Source organism: Durio zibethinus, chromosome 10, assembly GCF_047325235.1.
Source record: "Durio zibethinus cultivar Kanyao isolate XHJ-2024 chromosome 10, ASM4732523v1, whole genome shotgun sequence".
NCBI lineage: Eukaryota > Viridiplantae > Streptophyta > Magnoliopsida > Malvales > Malvaceae > Durio > Durio zibethinus.
In genome coordinates this window covers 18581633-18599284 of record NC_143171.1, presented here as the reverse complement: position 1 = coordinate 18599284, position 17652 = coordinate 18581633, and the positions used below count along the sequence as shown (strand labels likewise).

The window sequence follows — 17652 nt, the reverse complement described above, 5'->3', positions numbered from 1 at the left end:
GTCATGAAAAAGAAAGAGACAATGATAATCTATAGAGAAAGAAAGAGCATGACACATGGGTGCTTTCATGAAAGGTCAAGTTTTAGTCAAAAAGAGTAAAATTAATAATATAGATTTGTAGGCTTTCAACAAGCCTTTTTTTTTTAATAAATAAGAGTTCATTATTTAAATGCCATTACAATCAATAGCAATAGTATCACGAATGATGGACAAGCATTCCTTTACCTAGTAGAAATATGTTCTTGAGCCAAGTGCATGTTTTGCTAACTTGTGTACAACTTCATTAGTGGAATGCCTCACATGAACAACTTTAAAATTCCTAAAACCTATTTGTAAAACTCACACATCTTTCATGAGATTTCCAATGATAAATAAAGTTGGTTCCAATTTTGCTTCTTGTTGTTGAAGATCTCTTGCACCGATAATTGATTATTGGCACCGAAATGGAGAATTTAAAACTTTAAAGGAAATGGTTTCAAGGCATGCTATGAAAACATTTTCCTTTAGACTTATTTGCCCTCAACAATTCTTCGGATGCAACAAAGGTTGTTCAAATAATAGACGAGATACAATGAAGCTTTGTTTGAACTCACTTTGCACTAATGAAGTTCAAACCACTAAATACTTTTTAAAGATTCACAAAAATATTTTTGTCTTATGCTAGGTTTCTACATTAAACAAAGTCTAAGAGACTTGTTTCTACTTTGAAAGTGAGAAGGAGAGAACACACTTTTCTAACAAAAGTTATGTCTTTTAATTTGTATTGTTTTATCAACAAACACTTTCTTTAAGTAAGAACACACTTTTTTTTAATAATTACATATATAATTATCTTTTAGAAGCCAAAGATTACTTTTGAATGACTATAACTTATTACAAGAGAAATCACTTTGACAGTTCAAGAAAATGTAACTTTTCATACAAGGGCATTCGACTACCTTGTATGGACATTCTACTGCCTTAGCGTATTTTTGTAACATAATACTTTTCCTTGGTAAGGCAGTCAAATACCTTTTGCTTCGCATTCAAATGCCCATGTATAATTATCCTTTGGTTGGGCATTCAACATTGCCCATGTATAATTATTTTACAGAAGTATTTTTTTCTTCGTGAAAACCATGGCATCTGACTACCTTATCAAGATAGTCGAATGCTCCTCTAAAAAATCTTATCTTGTTAGGTCTTACACAGATCTCACATGAATTTTAACCTTTCCAAAACTTAATTCTAACTTTGTATATTTGATTTCTCAAAATCTTTAATTATCATACTTATAAATTACCTTTCACTATTTTAAAAATAATTTCAACGTATAAATCTTTTGTTACCAAATTCAACAAGTTAAATGACTCTAAAAGCACCTCCTTTAAACATGATTAAGTTAAAACCCATAACTTTAGCAAACTTAATCCCCTTAACCGCTGCAAAGGTTTTTGTCACTAAAGAAACACCAAGAAATCATCATTGTCCCTTATCACCACACCAATGCCTCTCAAAGGTTTTGATTTGTTTACATTCTTTTAAGTGGTTATGGTATATAATGCATATGAATGCCTACCTTTAACTGAAATAGAAGAAAAAAAAAAAGGATTTTTCTTTTTTTTTAAAAAGAAAGAATAACATATACTTTTTAGTATCTTCAACTTAAATAAAAATCGCTAACATTGATATCGGGTAATGCTTAAGCATTCAATATTGATTTTAATTACACTAAATCAAACAAATAGAAGAATATGAAAAATTATGGCATTGATTTCAATGCATGGTTGAAAGTATTTTTATTAAATTAATATTAATAAAAAATTGAAATATAAAAAGTTAGCATAGATATAAATTTAAGTTTTTTACAATAAACACATATTAATTTATCAATTTTTTTTTTAGAAATTATAATCATAATTAGGTATTATATCCATAGAATCAACTAAATAATCAACTATTTCATCATAATCAAGTTTCAATCACTCAATAATCAATTAACAAATTAGAACATATCTAGACAAATAAATCCAAACACAATAAAATTTAAACCTGAGATCTCAAGGTTTTATGGCGTCCTTCTTACCACTAAACCAAGACTTCAACAGCATCAATTATTTATTTAAAAATATATATAAATCAATATTTCAAAATAATTTTTATATTTTTATCACAAAATTTTAAAAATTAAAAAAAAAAAAGAAAATTCATAAGATATTGTTATATTCTTTAAAATCTTAACATATCTATACATATTATAAAAGCAATCCCCTGCGTTTATTTTGCTATGCACATCTTTAAAGTCCTAAAAAAAATATAAGGTTAAATTCGCACCATAAAAAATTGCTTAAGCATAGTACCTATGTGAAACCTATTAAAAAAATGACATGAAGGATATTTTCATTGTTGCCAATTTTATCTCTTTCTCTGTCCTTTTCTCCTCTAAAATGCCTCTCTCCAATCTGTCATCCTCTCCTTTCCTCTATAAGTGGTGTTGCCATCGCCTCTTCTATTGTTGTGGCTATGTTTGCCAGCGTTGGCCTTCTCCTAACTCTTCTTCATCAGTTTTTGCTCAGAAAACTTACTTTAAAAACCTAAAAGAAAATACCCAAAAATCTTGGTCAATCTATTGTGGTCTTTAGTTTCTTACTTCTTTCAACCCCATATTAATAGAGTCGATGGAATTTGGGTGTCAAGTGAATTTGCCCAAATTTCAGAGATAAATCATTTGATGGTGAGTGATAGCATGCATTATGCAATCTTGATATAAAAATGAGATGTAAGTAAATCTTAGAATTGTTTTCTTTTCTTTTCTTTTTGGGTAATCAATCAAAGGGAATTTTGCTATGTGTTCTTTGCTAGGTACTTTGCATGGATTAACAAAATCACAAATTGTTAGCTTTTCTTTTCTTTTTCTTTTAATTTCGTTTTGGGCCTTTGTATTTTGATCCATGTATATATATATATATATTAGTGGAGATGTACAAATTGTTATCTGCGAATTCCAGTTTTCAATCTTATTGAATAAAATGAAGAATTTATCTTTGTTGGCTCTTTCATTAATTAATTTATACTAGTTTTAATGATTCTTAATTTTGAATCTTGAAATTACAAATCAAATGCCCAACAAAATCAATTTAAATACTGATTTTCTTTCCAGTAAAATTTTTTCCGAAACTATTTCTAGAGGAGTTATTTTCACAAAGTGTGTGTGAAAATTGTTAAATTATGTAATAGAATCTTGGGAATTTAATGCTTCAAAATGTTTTTGTTACATTGCTAGGAGTGAGGGCCTTTCTCAATAGCTCGAGGACCCAAACATATTATAATATTACTTTATCATGGAACATTGATCATGGTAAGATGCAAGTCCAAAAGTATGAATGTTCTTATATAAAAAAATTTTGTCCTGACTTTAATATTATTTTTGGGTAGGGAGCAGTATGATTAAGCAGGATATATATAAATCTTCAAGATACTATATTACACTGGGTAATTTGAAACTCAAAAGATGTGGAGGTAATTGTGAAAATTTGACTTGCCTATCTTGTTTTGTTGATTTGATTCTTTTGTTAAAGTGCTGCCAAAATATTTGAGAGATAGAGATCTTAATTTCTTCTTTTTGACACTAGCTGATTATTTCTTATTGTTATTTTAACCAAATCCAACTCTTAAGCTTTGAATAAAAATAATATCTTTCAATTATCTAACATTTATGTATATAATTGATGCATTAGTTAGAACGTAAATGTATTATATGTTAGTTGAATAATTGTTTACAACTAATCATTATGTTTTTATTATTGAACGACTTGCTATGTTAGTTATTACATGTTAGCCCAATGACCCTAGAAATGGTGTGAGGTTTCTAACTAGTTCAAATTATTTTGAACTAAACTTTCCCCTTTTTACAAAACATTCAATTTAAAAGAAACGATAGTTAAAAAAAAAAAAAAAAGGTTATTATATTAATTAAATTTTTTATAATCAATTTATTTTGAAATAAACTTTCCATATTCTACAAATCAATGAATTTAAAAGAAATGATAGAGACAAAAATTCAGTCAGTGTTATTATATTAATTAAATCTTTTCATATTCCATGAATTAGAGATATAAAACAAATATGTGAAGAGACAAAGGAATATAACTGTTTTTTTTTTTTTTTGGAAAAGCAATCGGAATTCTGCTGATATAAATAAATTCTTTTGAAAGAATAAAACATGTATAATTTTTTCATAATCTTTTTAATATCTATTATTTAGAATTTTACAACTATTATATTCATTCTAAGGTTTTTATATTTTTACTACTATTATATTCATTTCACAATTATTTAGATTTTTACAGCACCAATGACCTCAGTGCCAAACACAATCCAGCAACTTGCCATTTATAAGGGGTTCCAAACAAAACTCAGATTGCACTAATAACTCGATAGACCAAAAAAAAAACACAAAAAGGAGAATAAATTGATAAAATCTAGTTTATGTCCACATGCTTCAACAAACAAATAAAAATAGCACAACGTTTAAGAAACAAGCCAAACTACTAGAACTCCTTCAGCCTTTGCCCTTTACCTAGCTAGACGTGGATTCCATAACCTTTTTGAATTTTACTGACCATAACAACAAACAAAAGCAGGGGAATGGTATGTTACAGCTGAAATCACAATGTAGACAGATAACCGCCAACTTCCATGTTAAGCCCCAAATAAACCAAGAAATCCACTTAATTGGCCAGAGAGCTTGGTTTAGTTTCCAGGAGGTCCATCCTTCGCTTTGAATCCATCCATTAATAGAAGTGTTGATTCCTTGTATTGCATCTTATTATTATTTACGTACCAGCAGAACCAAGACCTACCTCCCACCTCACATGCTCGGGAATCAGCCTGTTGATTAGCTCAGGGGAAGCTCCAGCTAACTATAAATGAGTTAGACATGAAAAGTCAGTGGATAAGTGATCACCAAGACAAGAAAATAAGAATGCCGAAAGAGAATGGACTAAAGCAAAGAATATTCCATAAATACATCATGCCTTGTGCAATGCACGCAATTCTATTGATGTTTCATGCAGCATGTACCGAAATGCGTTAGAAGTTAAGAACATAGGATCAGATAAAGCAGAAAAAATAATAATAATTAGAGTTCAACTGCGATAAAACAAAGGGCTTATGTTGATAGACATGCGTGTGTCACGAGTCGAGACTCAAGCTCCGAACCCGCGCGGCTCCGGGACCCGAGCATTCACCCTTCCGGCGTCCCAGATCAGCCTTCCTGCCACGGTTCACACCCTTGTGAGGTATTGTCCGCTCTGACCCCCCTGCCTCACGGTTTTGTCCTACAAAAGGCGCCTCACAAGGCAGAGATGGTGTGAACCCTTTTATACCCCAGGGACCCTCCTATTATGTTCGATGTGGGATTCAGGACTCCCCCTTAGGTCCGTGATATTCTCCCGCACCCAACCTCGTGACGCCCTCGTCACGGAGGCCGGCCACCCTGCCTACCTCCCTCGAGGCGCTCGGCGTGAATCGAACGGTTTAGGACTGGCTCTGATACCACTTGTCACGGGTCGAGACTCAAGCTCCGAACCCGCGCGGCTCCGGGACCCGGGCATTCACCCTTCCGGCATCCCAGATCAGCCTTCCTACCATGGTTCACACCCTTGTGAGGTATTGTCCGCTCTGGCCCCCCTGGCCTCACGGTTTTGTCCTACAAAAGGCGCCTCACAAGGCAGAAATGATGTGAACCCTTTTATACCCCAGGAACCCTCCTATTATGTTCGATGTGGGATTCAGGACTCCCCCTTAGGTCCGTGACACGTGCACTGAACTAAGAAAGGCGAGGACCAAATATCTCTTCAATCAACAGTATTATTGTGCTTCTTTGATTTAAAGTGCAGAAACTTGTAGGCTCCCAGAGATCCACAAGTTAGTAGGAATGCAAACAGTCAAAAATACAAGTGCCAAAAATACTTCTTTGAAACTGCATGAAAAAAATAAAAGATAATTAGAGACATACTTCTTGTTTAAAGTTGAAAAGTGGGGGTAAAGGGCGGTTATTTGGAAGGTGAGCATTAGGCTCTCGGAGTTCATCAAAGAAAGGATGTGCTAATGCTTCCAGCTGTAATAAAAATATATATATAATAGACTGGTAAGAAATAAACTAAGAATTCATATCATTAAAATATTTGGAAGAAATGAAAAATCTTCATATTGAAATTCGACAAATATTGCAGCCCTAACATGAAATGTTTTAGTATAGTAATTAAATGACATAATTTCTGCCAAAAATTGCCTTTTAACTATGGAGCATGGTGATAAATTTTCATTAATACAAGGGAGAAGTTAACTCTTCTAATAAAAGAAAGTGAACTCACTGCAGTACATCGAAGACTTGGTGAATACTGAAGAAGGCGTGATGCAAGGTCAATTGCTTCGGGAGGCATACGCTTGTGGAAAACCTGAACCATAGCCATTGTTATACACATAATCAACTACAAAAAATTATTTGAAAAACAAATTCGAGTCCAAAGTAATACATTAACTTGTAATGGCATCAAGAGCATATGCCAGTATCATCCATTTCTCATACACGGAGGCACACTTTCTCTTTTTCATTTATTTAAAAAGAGGAGGCACACATTTTATCTCTGCTCCAAATAGATATTCCAAAACTATCAAGCAACTTTCATAATCCGAAATGCAAATGGTAAAAGGGATACCTTATGCCACGGGTGGCCTTTAACCTGAGGGAATCTGAAATCTGTATAGTTGGGATTCATGCATCGAATTTCCTCTCGCGTTGGAGTACCAAGAACCTACAAAAGGACAACTAAACATATGATTATAAGACTAATTAAGTTGCAAAAACCACAATTACATAAAACAATGATAATAATCCTTCACCTTGATAATCTCTACAAGTTGGTCAACTGCATTTTCTCCTGGAAACAAAGGCTATGGAAAAAAAAAAAGGAAAAAGAAAAACAAACAAACAAACAAACAAAATATTATTAAAGATGGCTTTGAGTAGAATCCTGAAAATTGTTATTAACTGTAATGTTAAGATTACCATGGAAGTTACAAACCTGGCCCAAAAGAAGCTCGGCAAGCACACAACCAGCAGACCAAATATCAATTGACATGGTATACTCTGTAGCCCCAAAAATAAGTTCTGGAGCCCGGTAGTAACGAGAACATATATACGATATGTTAGCTTCACCTCTTACCTGATGAAAACCAAGAAGTCAGTGAAACAGAACTGAAAACATACAACCTCAGTTATGGACACATTTTTGACCATCTAAGAAGATCCAAGCTTGTATGAAGAACACGCTACTCCTATTGACACCCAGAGGCCAGAGCAAGGGTTGCTTATGCACTTGCCCTCCATGAAAAAATTGTTATCAGCAAACAGTCTGAGAATAATTGAAATGTGTGTAAACTTATGAGATACATTTATCTAGAATTAAAAATGCGAAGAACTTCCAATTGAACAGGCACAATAAACAAGTTCCAAGGGTAAAGTATAACCAAGAATCCCACACGTGATGCATCAGCTTCAGCTAAGCAACAGCCTAAGTAAACGTTAATCACAAAACTTATTTCTCAACATAGATGGAAAAACAAATAGTCCATATACACGTTTGGAATGCAAACACAGAAATTTGAGAGAGAATACATCCATGATAGAAACAGGTAAAGCAACTTATGTTGCAAGGCTCACATGCAAACAAGTTCAGCAGAATAAATTGCAATTTCCTAAAATGTGTCCAGAAATAGTTATCACTTCATGCTGTATATCATTAATTGAGAGAAACGGGTGAACGATAAGAACGGAATGCACATACCAGGACTTTTGCACTCCCAAAATCACAAAGCTTAACCTGATGGGTAAGAGGATCAACCTAAAGAATGCCCATGTATTAGGTTGGGAGTTGATATGCTGAAAACAAAACAAAAAAAAAAAAAAAAGAGAAAGTATACCAAAAGATTTTGAGGCTTCACATCTCTATGGCAAACCCCTGGAACAGCATGGATATATGCCAGCCCTCTGAAAATCTAAGTCACATTTTCCATTTATTATCAGGATTTTAGAAGTTGATAAAGAAAACGTTTACAAAGAAATCAATTCATACTTGATATGTATAGAGTTTCACATAGAGAAGGGGCATTCTTTGGTTCATACTGCTGTAGTGCCTGAGAACCCAGTACATAGTCTCAGGAACATACTCCATAACCAAATTTAAAAAAAGCTCATCTTTAGTTGTACTGGAGAAAAAACAGTGCTTCAGAGACACCACATTCGGATGATCCATTAAACGCATCAATTGCAGCTCACGGTTTTTATACCGCCTATCTTGCAAGACTTTCTTTATTGCCACGCTCTCACCAGTTTCCAAGCATTTTGCCTGTAGATGGGTGAGATAAGGTACTCATTATCAACCAAAAAGATTGGAGATTACTTAACTGTCAACTACTCTTGAAGCATAGATGTTTGCACCTGAAAAACAATTCCAAATGAGCCGGTGCCAACAACCCGTTCTGCCATGTAACTGATGGTCTGCAAGCAATTGTGAAATAAACTACCATCATGCAACAGGAAGAACCAAAGAACCACAGAAGAAAACAAAAAACATCAGCAATTTTTAAGTCTTGATTCTCAATTGAGTTATATACAATGCTTAGATAGAACTAAAGAAGAAAAATGAGAAATTGTTATAAAACAACCAAAATGCTTACATGCCAATCATTAATTTTCAAGGAAAATAGACAATTAATTCTTTAAATTCAAATAAGAGCATGTATATAATTTATAGTTTAAAAAGGGACACGTTAAGGAGGGTATAAAAAGGAAAGTAAATCAGGTGCTAACCTGTTTTGGTTCACCATTTTTGCCTCCAATTGTGGTGGAAATGATGTGGCCAGTGACTTGATCGTTACCCTCAATAACAGGAGCAGACATTTCCTAAAATAATAACAACAAACAGGATCAACTTAAGGCACAAACTATAGCCTAGTTCACTTCCTATAACACTTTTTTTCTCTCCTATTGATTGCTATTTCTGATACTTGTTGATGCAACATCAATGCATGGTTGTAACCAGCTGGTACTACTATCTATCCCAACTCGACGATAAATCATACATAAACATGTCGTAAAATGCATTCAAATAGCAAAACCTATTGTTGACATTAATCATTACTTCATTATACTGAAACCTATGCTCCATCACTTCCATTAGTGCAACCATCAAAAAAAGATATTATGACCTTGATCGTGATTGCAATTTTTGGTAGGTTGCCATTCTGGAACAAGGTTATCATTAGGCTGTATGTGAAAAAGGCAATATATGGATAGAAAAATATCTCACACATGGACTGTCAATTAAACAAAAGAACTGTAAATCAACAATAACAAATAAATACTTACAAAGGAGAAAAATAATCAACTACTACAAGAAAATGGATATTATTCTGTAGAACTAGAAGGCATCTCAGGAGTGCAAAATTGAAGAAGCACAAAGATCTCCATAATTATGTTACAGGCAAAGCATAATACACAATGACCATATTTCGCAAGAAAGAATCACATGCCCCAAATAAATAAATAACAGAATCCGTTGTAAAGAAGAGACTGTTATAAGAGAATCTAAGGACATTCACTTCCAGAAGCAAGCTACAAGAGATTGAACAACAATCTACCTAAAGATTAAAAATAGAAAAAGGACCTATAAAAAGTTTTCAGAAACCAGCATTTTTTCACAATACAAAGCAAAATCCTATAAATTAAGTCACACCCAATTTTTGTATTATAAAAAAAAATTACAAATACAAAAACGAAATAAGCTAATAAGTAATAAAAGAGTTTATTGAATTAAATAAAATAGGGAAAAAAACCCTAATTTTCTTTTTGGCAGCTGGAAGAAAATACAGAGAACAGTAAAAGATATGAAGATTCTAAATCTAATTTCATTTTAACTTTGTTAGCCCATTATTACACTAGAACTAAGCAAATGCAACTATAAAAAGTAAAGAAAAACTTCAATTCTGAATTTACCTTTTCTTTGCCTAGATTTTCTCAGAAATGAAGCAAAGTAACTGAACCAGAGAAAACAAATTTAGTTTCAACTTTCGATATCAAGATCTTCACAACCAAAGTTTTCAAGCCCAAAAAAAAAAAAAGCATATAAACGGTATCACTAAAAAATGAAAATTAATCCCAAGAGAATAAATATTTAATTTAAATTTAAAAAAAAAAAAACGTCAAAAAACAAATTCTAGCTTAAAAAAGAAAAAAAAATTTTAAAAAGCTAGAGAAAGTAACAAAACACTTAAATCGATTAAATTTGAGTAAAAAAAAAAAGAAAGAAAACGAAAGAGAGAAAGCTAGATCAAAGAAGATCTAACCAAAAATATGAAATGATAAAATATTTTTACAAATTTAAATGTATTAAGAAATGGAAAAAAAAAAAAGAAAAAAGAAAAAAACCTTATCGGAGTCCATATCTGAACGGCGTAGTTTCAGAGAGTCATTGTCAGCTGGTTGTTGTTGATGTTGAAGCTGAGGCCCCAAAGGCTTTGAGGCCATGTGCTTTACTGCTGCTCTCTCTTTCTGATTTTTCTCCCTCTTTTATTTGCTGTTTTTTATTAAAAATTTGAAAATAAATAAACAATCTGTCTAATCTAAACTTCTCTCTCCTTCGTCCAATTAAGATTTTTGTTTCGGTACACAATTGCTTGCGTGGTTTGTTGTCTTTTTCTCATCTTTTAGTTGTCGAAAATGGTGCCAATCTGGTGCCAGAGAGTTCAGTGTAGCTAAAAGTGGACTTACATTTAAAATGGTTTAAGGGACAAGAATCACGTAGTGGAGCCCCGTTTATCCATGTATTTTTAATCTTGTATTTTTTATCGGAATAAATGAAAAAAAAAACTTTTTTCAAATTATCATTTTATTGTATAAATTGCCTTAGTAAATGGCTAGAAGAATTCTATTTTATTAAAGCATTTATATTAAATATATTATTAATATATAAATTTTATATATTATTAATGACTCAAATAATACTACATCATTAATTAGATCAATCAAATAATATCATTTCATTAATAATAAATTTTTAATTTATTTTAAAATTGATATTTATTTATTAATAAAATAACATTATTTGATTCATTAATAATATATAAAATATATACATTATCAATATATCAAATATAAACTATTTATTAAAAACAAAATTAATCAATGTATAAACCCATAAGAATTTTTTTTTTTGCCAATATACAAGGACATAAGATTTAGTTACTCATGAACTTTTTGTTGGTTTAAAATTTTTTCCATATTTTTTCTTTGATAGTTTTTATAAATAATTAAATTTGAGAAAACTAAATTGACCTAAACCAAATCTTGATTTAGTTTCTCAAATTTAAAAAAAAAAAGAATATGCTTTTATTATTATTAATTAATTACATAGATTTATGTATAAAATACATTTTACTGTATAAATTAAAAATAATTATAAAAGTAACTAAGAAATATGATTCGATTGCTTTTTTGAATAATTTAATCTTTTACCTCATCAATAAAAAAAATTAAACCAAACTAGATAATTCATTATCCAAATACAACAAAAATATAATGGAAATTGAACCAAACTACAATTTTTTAATCAGTTTCTAGCTTTTTTTTTTTTTCAACCTCATTCTTTGCTAGTTCACTTTTCGACAATAATTTATCAAGTTCAAACAATCAAGATATCAAAGCCTAACTTAAGCACATTACCAAAAGTTACATAATTCAAAATAGAAATTCAAGTAGCCATTTATATTTGGTGTTGTAGCATGTTAATATTTCGCTTATAAAGGTAAGGACGGTAAATCATCTTTGAAATCGTTGGGTTTCGACCTGACCTAATCTTATAAAGTCAAAAAAAAATTTTGAAAAAAAGGGTTTAGGGTAGAGTCGGGTCGATTTTATTTTTTTAACAACAAATTTGGGTCAGAGGCAAGTTTATATAAAACTTGACCCGACCTAAGATATTTACCAAAATATCCTTATATATATGTTATTTTTTTTAGAGTTTCCCATTTCTTTCTACCTCTAGTTTGTCTAACTCTAACCATGGTCACAACTTGTTATGCCTTTTTCCATCCATTCAAATTTTTCCCATCCTTCTAACCCACCTCATTTATTCCTCCCGTAGCTTCCATCCATTCCCTTCCTCTATTTCAGCAAAGAAAACAGTCATACCAGAAAGTAGAAAGTCAATCTTTTAAGTAGTAAAGCTAGATAATCTAAGAGGACCTTCCATTTCTACACCAAAAAGAAGAAAAATGGTCCAAATTCAGATTCTATAGTAGCTCTTATTGAGTTGCTGCTCATCGAAATCCCCTTTGTTTTGTTGGGATTTCAGTCTCTCTCTAACGAATCTATTACCACTCATCAATAACTTCATGGTTAGTCTTCTCTTTCTTTCTTGTAATAGATCTATCATGTAGCTTTTATTTAGGGTTTACCTATAAATTTAACTAATTTATGATTCCATTTGTATTATATTGTTATTGCTTCTGAAAATAAAAAAAAAAATGAAAGTAGATATTCAATTTGTTATAGTTGCAAAAATTCTTTTTTAGAATGTTACATGGAGCTGTGCTTCAAATTTAGTCCCGTAGTTTTAGAGTTTCAGTTTCTTTCTAGGTTCAAACACAAATAAAGTAGTTCCTTTCTAGGTCTAAACAAAAAAAGAATTTATCCTTTTTCGTGGCAATAAAAAACATCAACAATACTTGTAGGCACCACATTAACTTTATAAAGAAGATATATGGGAATCTTATTACTTGCTTCTCTAAGATATTTAAAGACTAATAATAGATAGAAATAAAATGAATTATTTTTTGTAGCAATAGGAAACGTCAACAACATTGAAATGAAAATACAATTAAGAATATTAACTAAATGAGAAATCTTGTTGTTTAAAGCTATCAAAATTCAAATAATTTATGTTAGGCAACAGATGTCTAGAAATTATGGTTGCATAGAAGCCAGTTTTTCTACCACCATGACTTTTCCCTATCTTTTCCTACCTTAAAGTAAAATATGATGAAAATTCATATTTTATATTGAGACTTAACATTGCTAAATAATGCTATACAAAAGCAATCTATATGAAAATCATATACGATACTTTGGACAATTACAATAGTTTAGAGCTATAAAAAATGAATCTTATTATCAGGTTAGTCGAATGTATCTCAAGTTAAGTTAAATTATGTCCATGTTCTGAATTGTTATCTTTTGCTCCTTGATCTTGTTGGATGTAAGCCTTAATTCTTTATTCATTTTTTACTATATGCAAAACCATGGATACCAAGTAGGAATGTTGTTGGTTAGTAGTACTTTATAAGACCTTCTTTCAAGTTGGATTCTTTTCTCACATAAAATAGCATCTTTTACAAATAGTGTAAATGATAATTGAGAAGCCATTTTAATATCAACATTGCATGACATTAGTATTATCTGAATTTCATACATCATTAAAATAATAAAAAAGAACAATATGAAAAAAAAATAAAAAATTAACTTTTAATCACTATAAAATAGAATGTGAATCCTGATTTATTTTATGAAATATGGTGTAGTGTTTTAAATAGGGCCATAACTCTATAAGTATGAGTATGTGCACGCTTGCTTGTTGCTTTTTATAATGATACACAACAGCACCACACTTACATAGAATTGAAATTAAGGGGGACAAAAATTTAGAAATGAATCAGTCGAATTGAAATCAAGCAGTCTACTTGCTTGTTTATTGCTCGTTATAAGAGACAAACCTATTTATTTTGGTTTCATGCAACTATTTTATTTACTTGCTTTATTTGTTAATATCAACAATTATAACTAATTTTTCTTTTTATAAATGAAGTTAAAATGTTTAATTTGAGAGATAATTCATGTTCCTTGACTTTTTCTACTCTACCTCGCATCAATCACCAATTCAACAAAATTCCATTTCAACATTCGATGAAAATACAACTCCATCATTAAGTGTAACTATCGAGGGTGCTAAAGTTGATGATAATGTGTATAACTCAATGAAGATAAAATCAAAAGTATGAAAATATTTTTAAAAAGAGAAGAACAATAATAAGTGGAAGGCAATATGCAATTATTGTAAAAAAAAAAAACTTTGTGGTGCTTCTAAGAATAGAACAAGTCATTTATGTGAGCATTCAAAGAAGTGCAACAAGCAATTTCAAATGGATATTCGTCAACAAGTACTAGTAGCTAATCAAAGAAAGGCAAAGGGAAAAGTAACACAAAAAAACTTTTTTTTATCAAAGTGTCACAAGGAGGGAGCTTACCAACATGATAATCATGCATGAATACCTCTTATCAATTATTGGTCATAAGCAATTCAAAAAGTATTCTTATAGTCTTTAACCTTTGTTTGCTATGTCTTCTCGAAATACTTAAAAAAAATTATATTTTGAAGATTTTTAAGAAGGAAAAAGCAAAAACAATATCTAAGTTGGAAGCTAATGAAAGAAAAATTGCTATCACAATTGAGATGTGGGCTACTGATTACCAAAAAAAATAATGATACATAGCTATCACTGCTTATTACATCAATAATGAATGAAACTTATAAAAATGCATCATCAAGTATATTTTATTAAATTGTCTTATTTTGAAAGTGTTTATTTTTATTAAGTATTTATTATTGAATTAATTATTAAGTTAGTATAAATAGTTAATTGTTTAATTAGGTTTGAATATGTGTCAACTCTACATACAAAAGAGGTCATTACTTCAAGTTTGGTGAAATGTTTCTTAGATTGAAATATTTATAGGAAACTTTCATCTATTACAGTGGATAATTATAGTGTGAATGATGGTGTTATTGAGTTACTAATTGATAGAATTGATTGTGATGCACTTTTACTTAATTGGGTTTTTTTTCATATGCGTTGTTGTGCATATATCTTGCATTTGATTATAAAAGATGGATTGAGTGTGATTGGAGATGGAATCAAAAGAATTCATGATAATGTCTTTTTTGTTGTGCAACATTAAAAAGGTGAAAAAATTTTGAAAAGGTAGAGCATCAATTACAGATTCCAACTTAAAAAAATTGTTTGTTGATGCCAATACATGATGGAACTCTACTTACTTGATGCTTCAAATAGCTTTATTTTATAAAGATGTTTTTCCTCATTGTGTGCAATTACATGGTGATCCTTTATACAAATGTTTGCCAACTGAAAATGATTTGATCATGGTAATTGAGATTTGGGAGAAGTTGAAATTATTTTATGATATCACTTAAGGTTTTTCTTGCACAAAATATGCTACTATAAATCTTTATTTTCTTAATATTTGCAAAATCATATTGGCATTGAATGAGTGAATTATGCATTGTAATAAAATTATTTCATAATGGTAGTGAGCATGTTAGACAAATTTAAAAAATATTAGAATGATGTGCATGGTATAATGGGTGTTGCCACAATTTTAGATCCAAGATACAAAACAAAGTTCTTGGAGTATTATTTTGAAAAGATTTATGAAGAAAATATTGAATTTGAAACTAAAAGGATTATGTAAATATGTCAGGATTTACTTAAGGAGTACAAGAAGAAATTGGCTTTAAAAAAAAAAGGAGGACTTTCTACTTCAAGCTTTTTTTCCTTAGATGGTGTTGGTGTTATTAAATTAAAAAATTTAGGAGACTATGATAGTTTTGTTTCAAGGAAAAAAAGGAAGAAATCAAAAGTAAAATCAGAGTTAGATTGTTACTTAGATGAAGAAGTCATACCAAGAAAAAGGAATTTTGATATATTGAATTGGTGGAAACTAACTGGATCTTAATTTCCTACCTTACAACTTATTGTTAAAGATATCTACACCATACTAGTTTCTATTGTTGCTTCAGAGTCTACTTTAGTATTGGAGGAAGGTTGTTGAGTGCACAACATAATAGACTTCATCAATCAACTATAGAAACGTTAACATGTTGTCAAAATTGGTTATGGGCTAAAGAAGAAGGTACAATAATGCATATTATGCAATTTTATTTTTTATTTTAGCATATTGTTAGTTATTATATTTTGTTGTTATATATTATTTGTTAATATTTTATTATTTCATTTTTAGCGTTAATTTTATTAAGAGAAAAGTTTTTTTATGAAGATGTTGATGAAAGTGAAATTGAGGAAAACATAACTAGTTTGGTAAATAATATTATCTTTTTTAATTAATTTTTTTTATATTATTATTTTTAAATATATTATTTATGGAATTTATTTATTCATCTTATTGTTTTATTTTATAAGACTAGTATGGTTAAAGGAGAATGAGGATATAGAGCTTAGTGATGATAAAATAATTTGTTGTGGTCTTAGAAGATTTTCACTATGTTTGATGAAAGGATGTTAAAACAATTTAACTTTTTATTATGGTGGTTTAGACTTTTGATGTTTATCTTGTATCATATACTATATTTAAATGTTAGACATTAACTTATGTTTGTTTGATGTTTAAATTTTAGTTTATTAAGTTTTATGTATTTCATAATTTCATCATCTATGGGGAGAATTTGTGAGTTTTAATTTACTAAGTTTTATGTATTCTATAATTACATCATCTATTATAAGAATTTGTGAGATTTTACTAGATAAAAAAAGCTTTATGTACTAAGTTTGAATTTGTGAGTACTTTAATTAAATTTGTTAATGCTTGTAATATATTTAGATTATGATTTGTTAAGTTTTCCAACAAATTTGAATTGGTTATAGATTGACTTTGGGTTAGGTTGGGTCAAAGTCAAGAAAATACCATTCTTAGTGGGTCGGGGTTGCGTTTTACAATTAAAACCTTCGAACCGGGGACGGATCAAGTATTTGGCAAAATTATTGAAGCTTCAGGTCGGAAGTAGAGAAAGTAAAAACATGACTTACTCTGCCCCGTTGCCATCTCTATATAAAGGCATCTTTCTCTTTGAAAAACACATCATTACTTACGATCATGGGACGATAATTTCACTCCTCTACTAGTCTTTCCCATTATTTTTTCTTTTGATATTGCAATTTTCTTCAAGGTAGTTTTTTAAACTTAACAATCATTTGCGCAATTTGTATTGCTATATATGCCCTGAAACTTAGATTGGTTACTCACAACTTCCCAATAGCTCTTTACATCATGGTATTGATGGAAATGGCTTTTCTGAACATTTGGTGATTAAAATAGCAAAAAGTTGTAGATCAACACAAAGAAACTTTACCATTTTCAATGCTAAGCTAAAAAAGTTAAAGATTTGGTCTTGAACAAAGTCTGTTTGCATGTTGTAGAATTTTTTGGACTCAAGGAAATTTTGCATAACTTTTTGCTCAGCTTTCTTTGTAGCTTCAAGTTGCTACTTTAATCTTTCTAACTTAGGTAATATCTTGCTCAACTTAAGGTCAAACTATTGTTACAAGAACTCCGCTATGGCTTTTTGGACTGACATGTCCTTAAGCTTTTTAGTCAAATCTTTAACCTTCTTGTCGAGCTCATCATTGATTTTCTTAAACTCGGTGTTGGGGGCATTGATTTCCTAGTCATCTCCATAAGGGCATTAAGATCTCGAACATAGGTCCTAATGTCCTACTCGATCTTGAAATAATCAACCAAAG

The 17652-nt window shown here is 30.5% G+C and overlaps 1 protein-coding gene and 1 long non-coding RNA gene across 7 annotated transcripts; one reads left to right on the top strand and one right to left on the bottom strand.

Moving 5' to 3' along the window:
- The first annotated feature begins 2236 nt into the window (after positions 1–2236).
- LOC149516516 (uncharacterized) lies at positions 2237–3750 on the top strand. The gene is made up of 3 exons (XR_016345969.1): positions 2237–2758; positions 3263–3337; positions 3415–3750. It is a non-coding gene; the product is annotated as an uncharacterized LOC149516516 (long non-coding RNA).
- Positions 3751–4427: 677 nt separating this feature from the next.
- On the bottom strand, positions 4428–10723 carry LOC111291733 (shaggy-related protein kinase zeta). Of its 6 annotated transcripts, XM_022883668.2 has the most exons (13): positions 10472–10721; positions 10040–10080; positions 8855–8947; positions 8483–8542; positions 8118–8390; positions 7966–8040; positions 7830–7886; positions 7068–7208; positions 6886–6936; positions 6702–6797; positions 6357–6440; positions 5999–6100; positions 4428–4901 (listed from the first exon to the last, which is right to left on the bottom strand). In XM_022883668.2, the coding sequence occupies exons 3-13, from the start codon at positions 8942–8944 to the stop codon at positions 4815–4817; spliced, it is 1116 nt and encodes a 371-aa protein (XP_022739403.2). In that variant the 5' UTR covers positions 8945–8947; positions 10040–10080; positions 10472–10721; the 3' UTR covers positions 4428–4814. The 6 variants fall into 6 exon arrangements, with proteins under 6 accessions (XP_022739403.2, XP_022739401.2, XP_089622996.1 ...); XM_022883666.2 differs by lacking the exon at positions 10040–10080 and having other exon boundaries at positions 10472–10723; XM_089766870.1 differs by lacking the exon at positions 10472–10721 and having other exon boundaries at positions 10040–10441.
- Positions 10724–17652: the final 6929 nt, after the last annotated feature.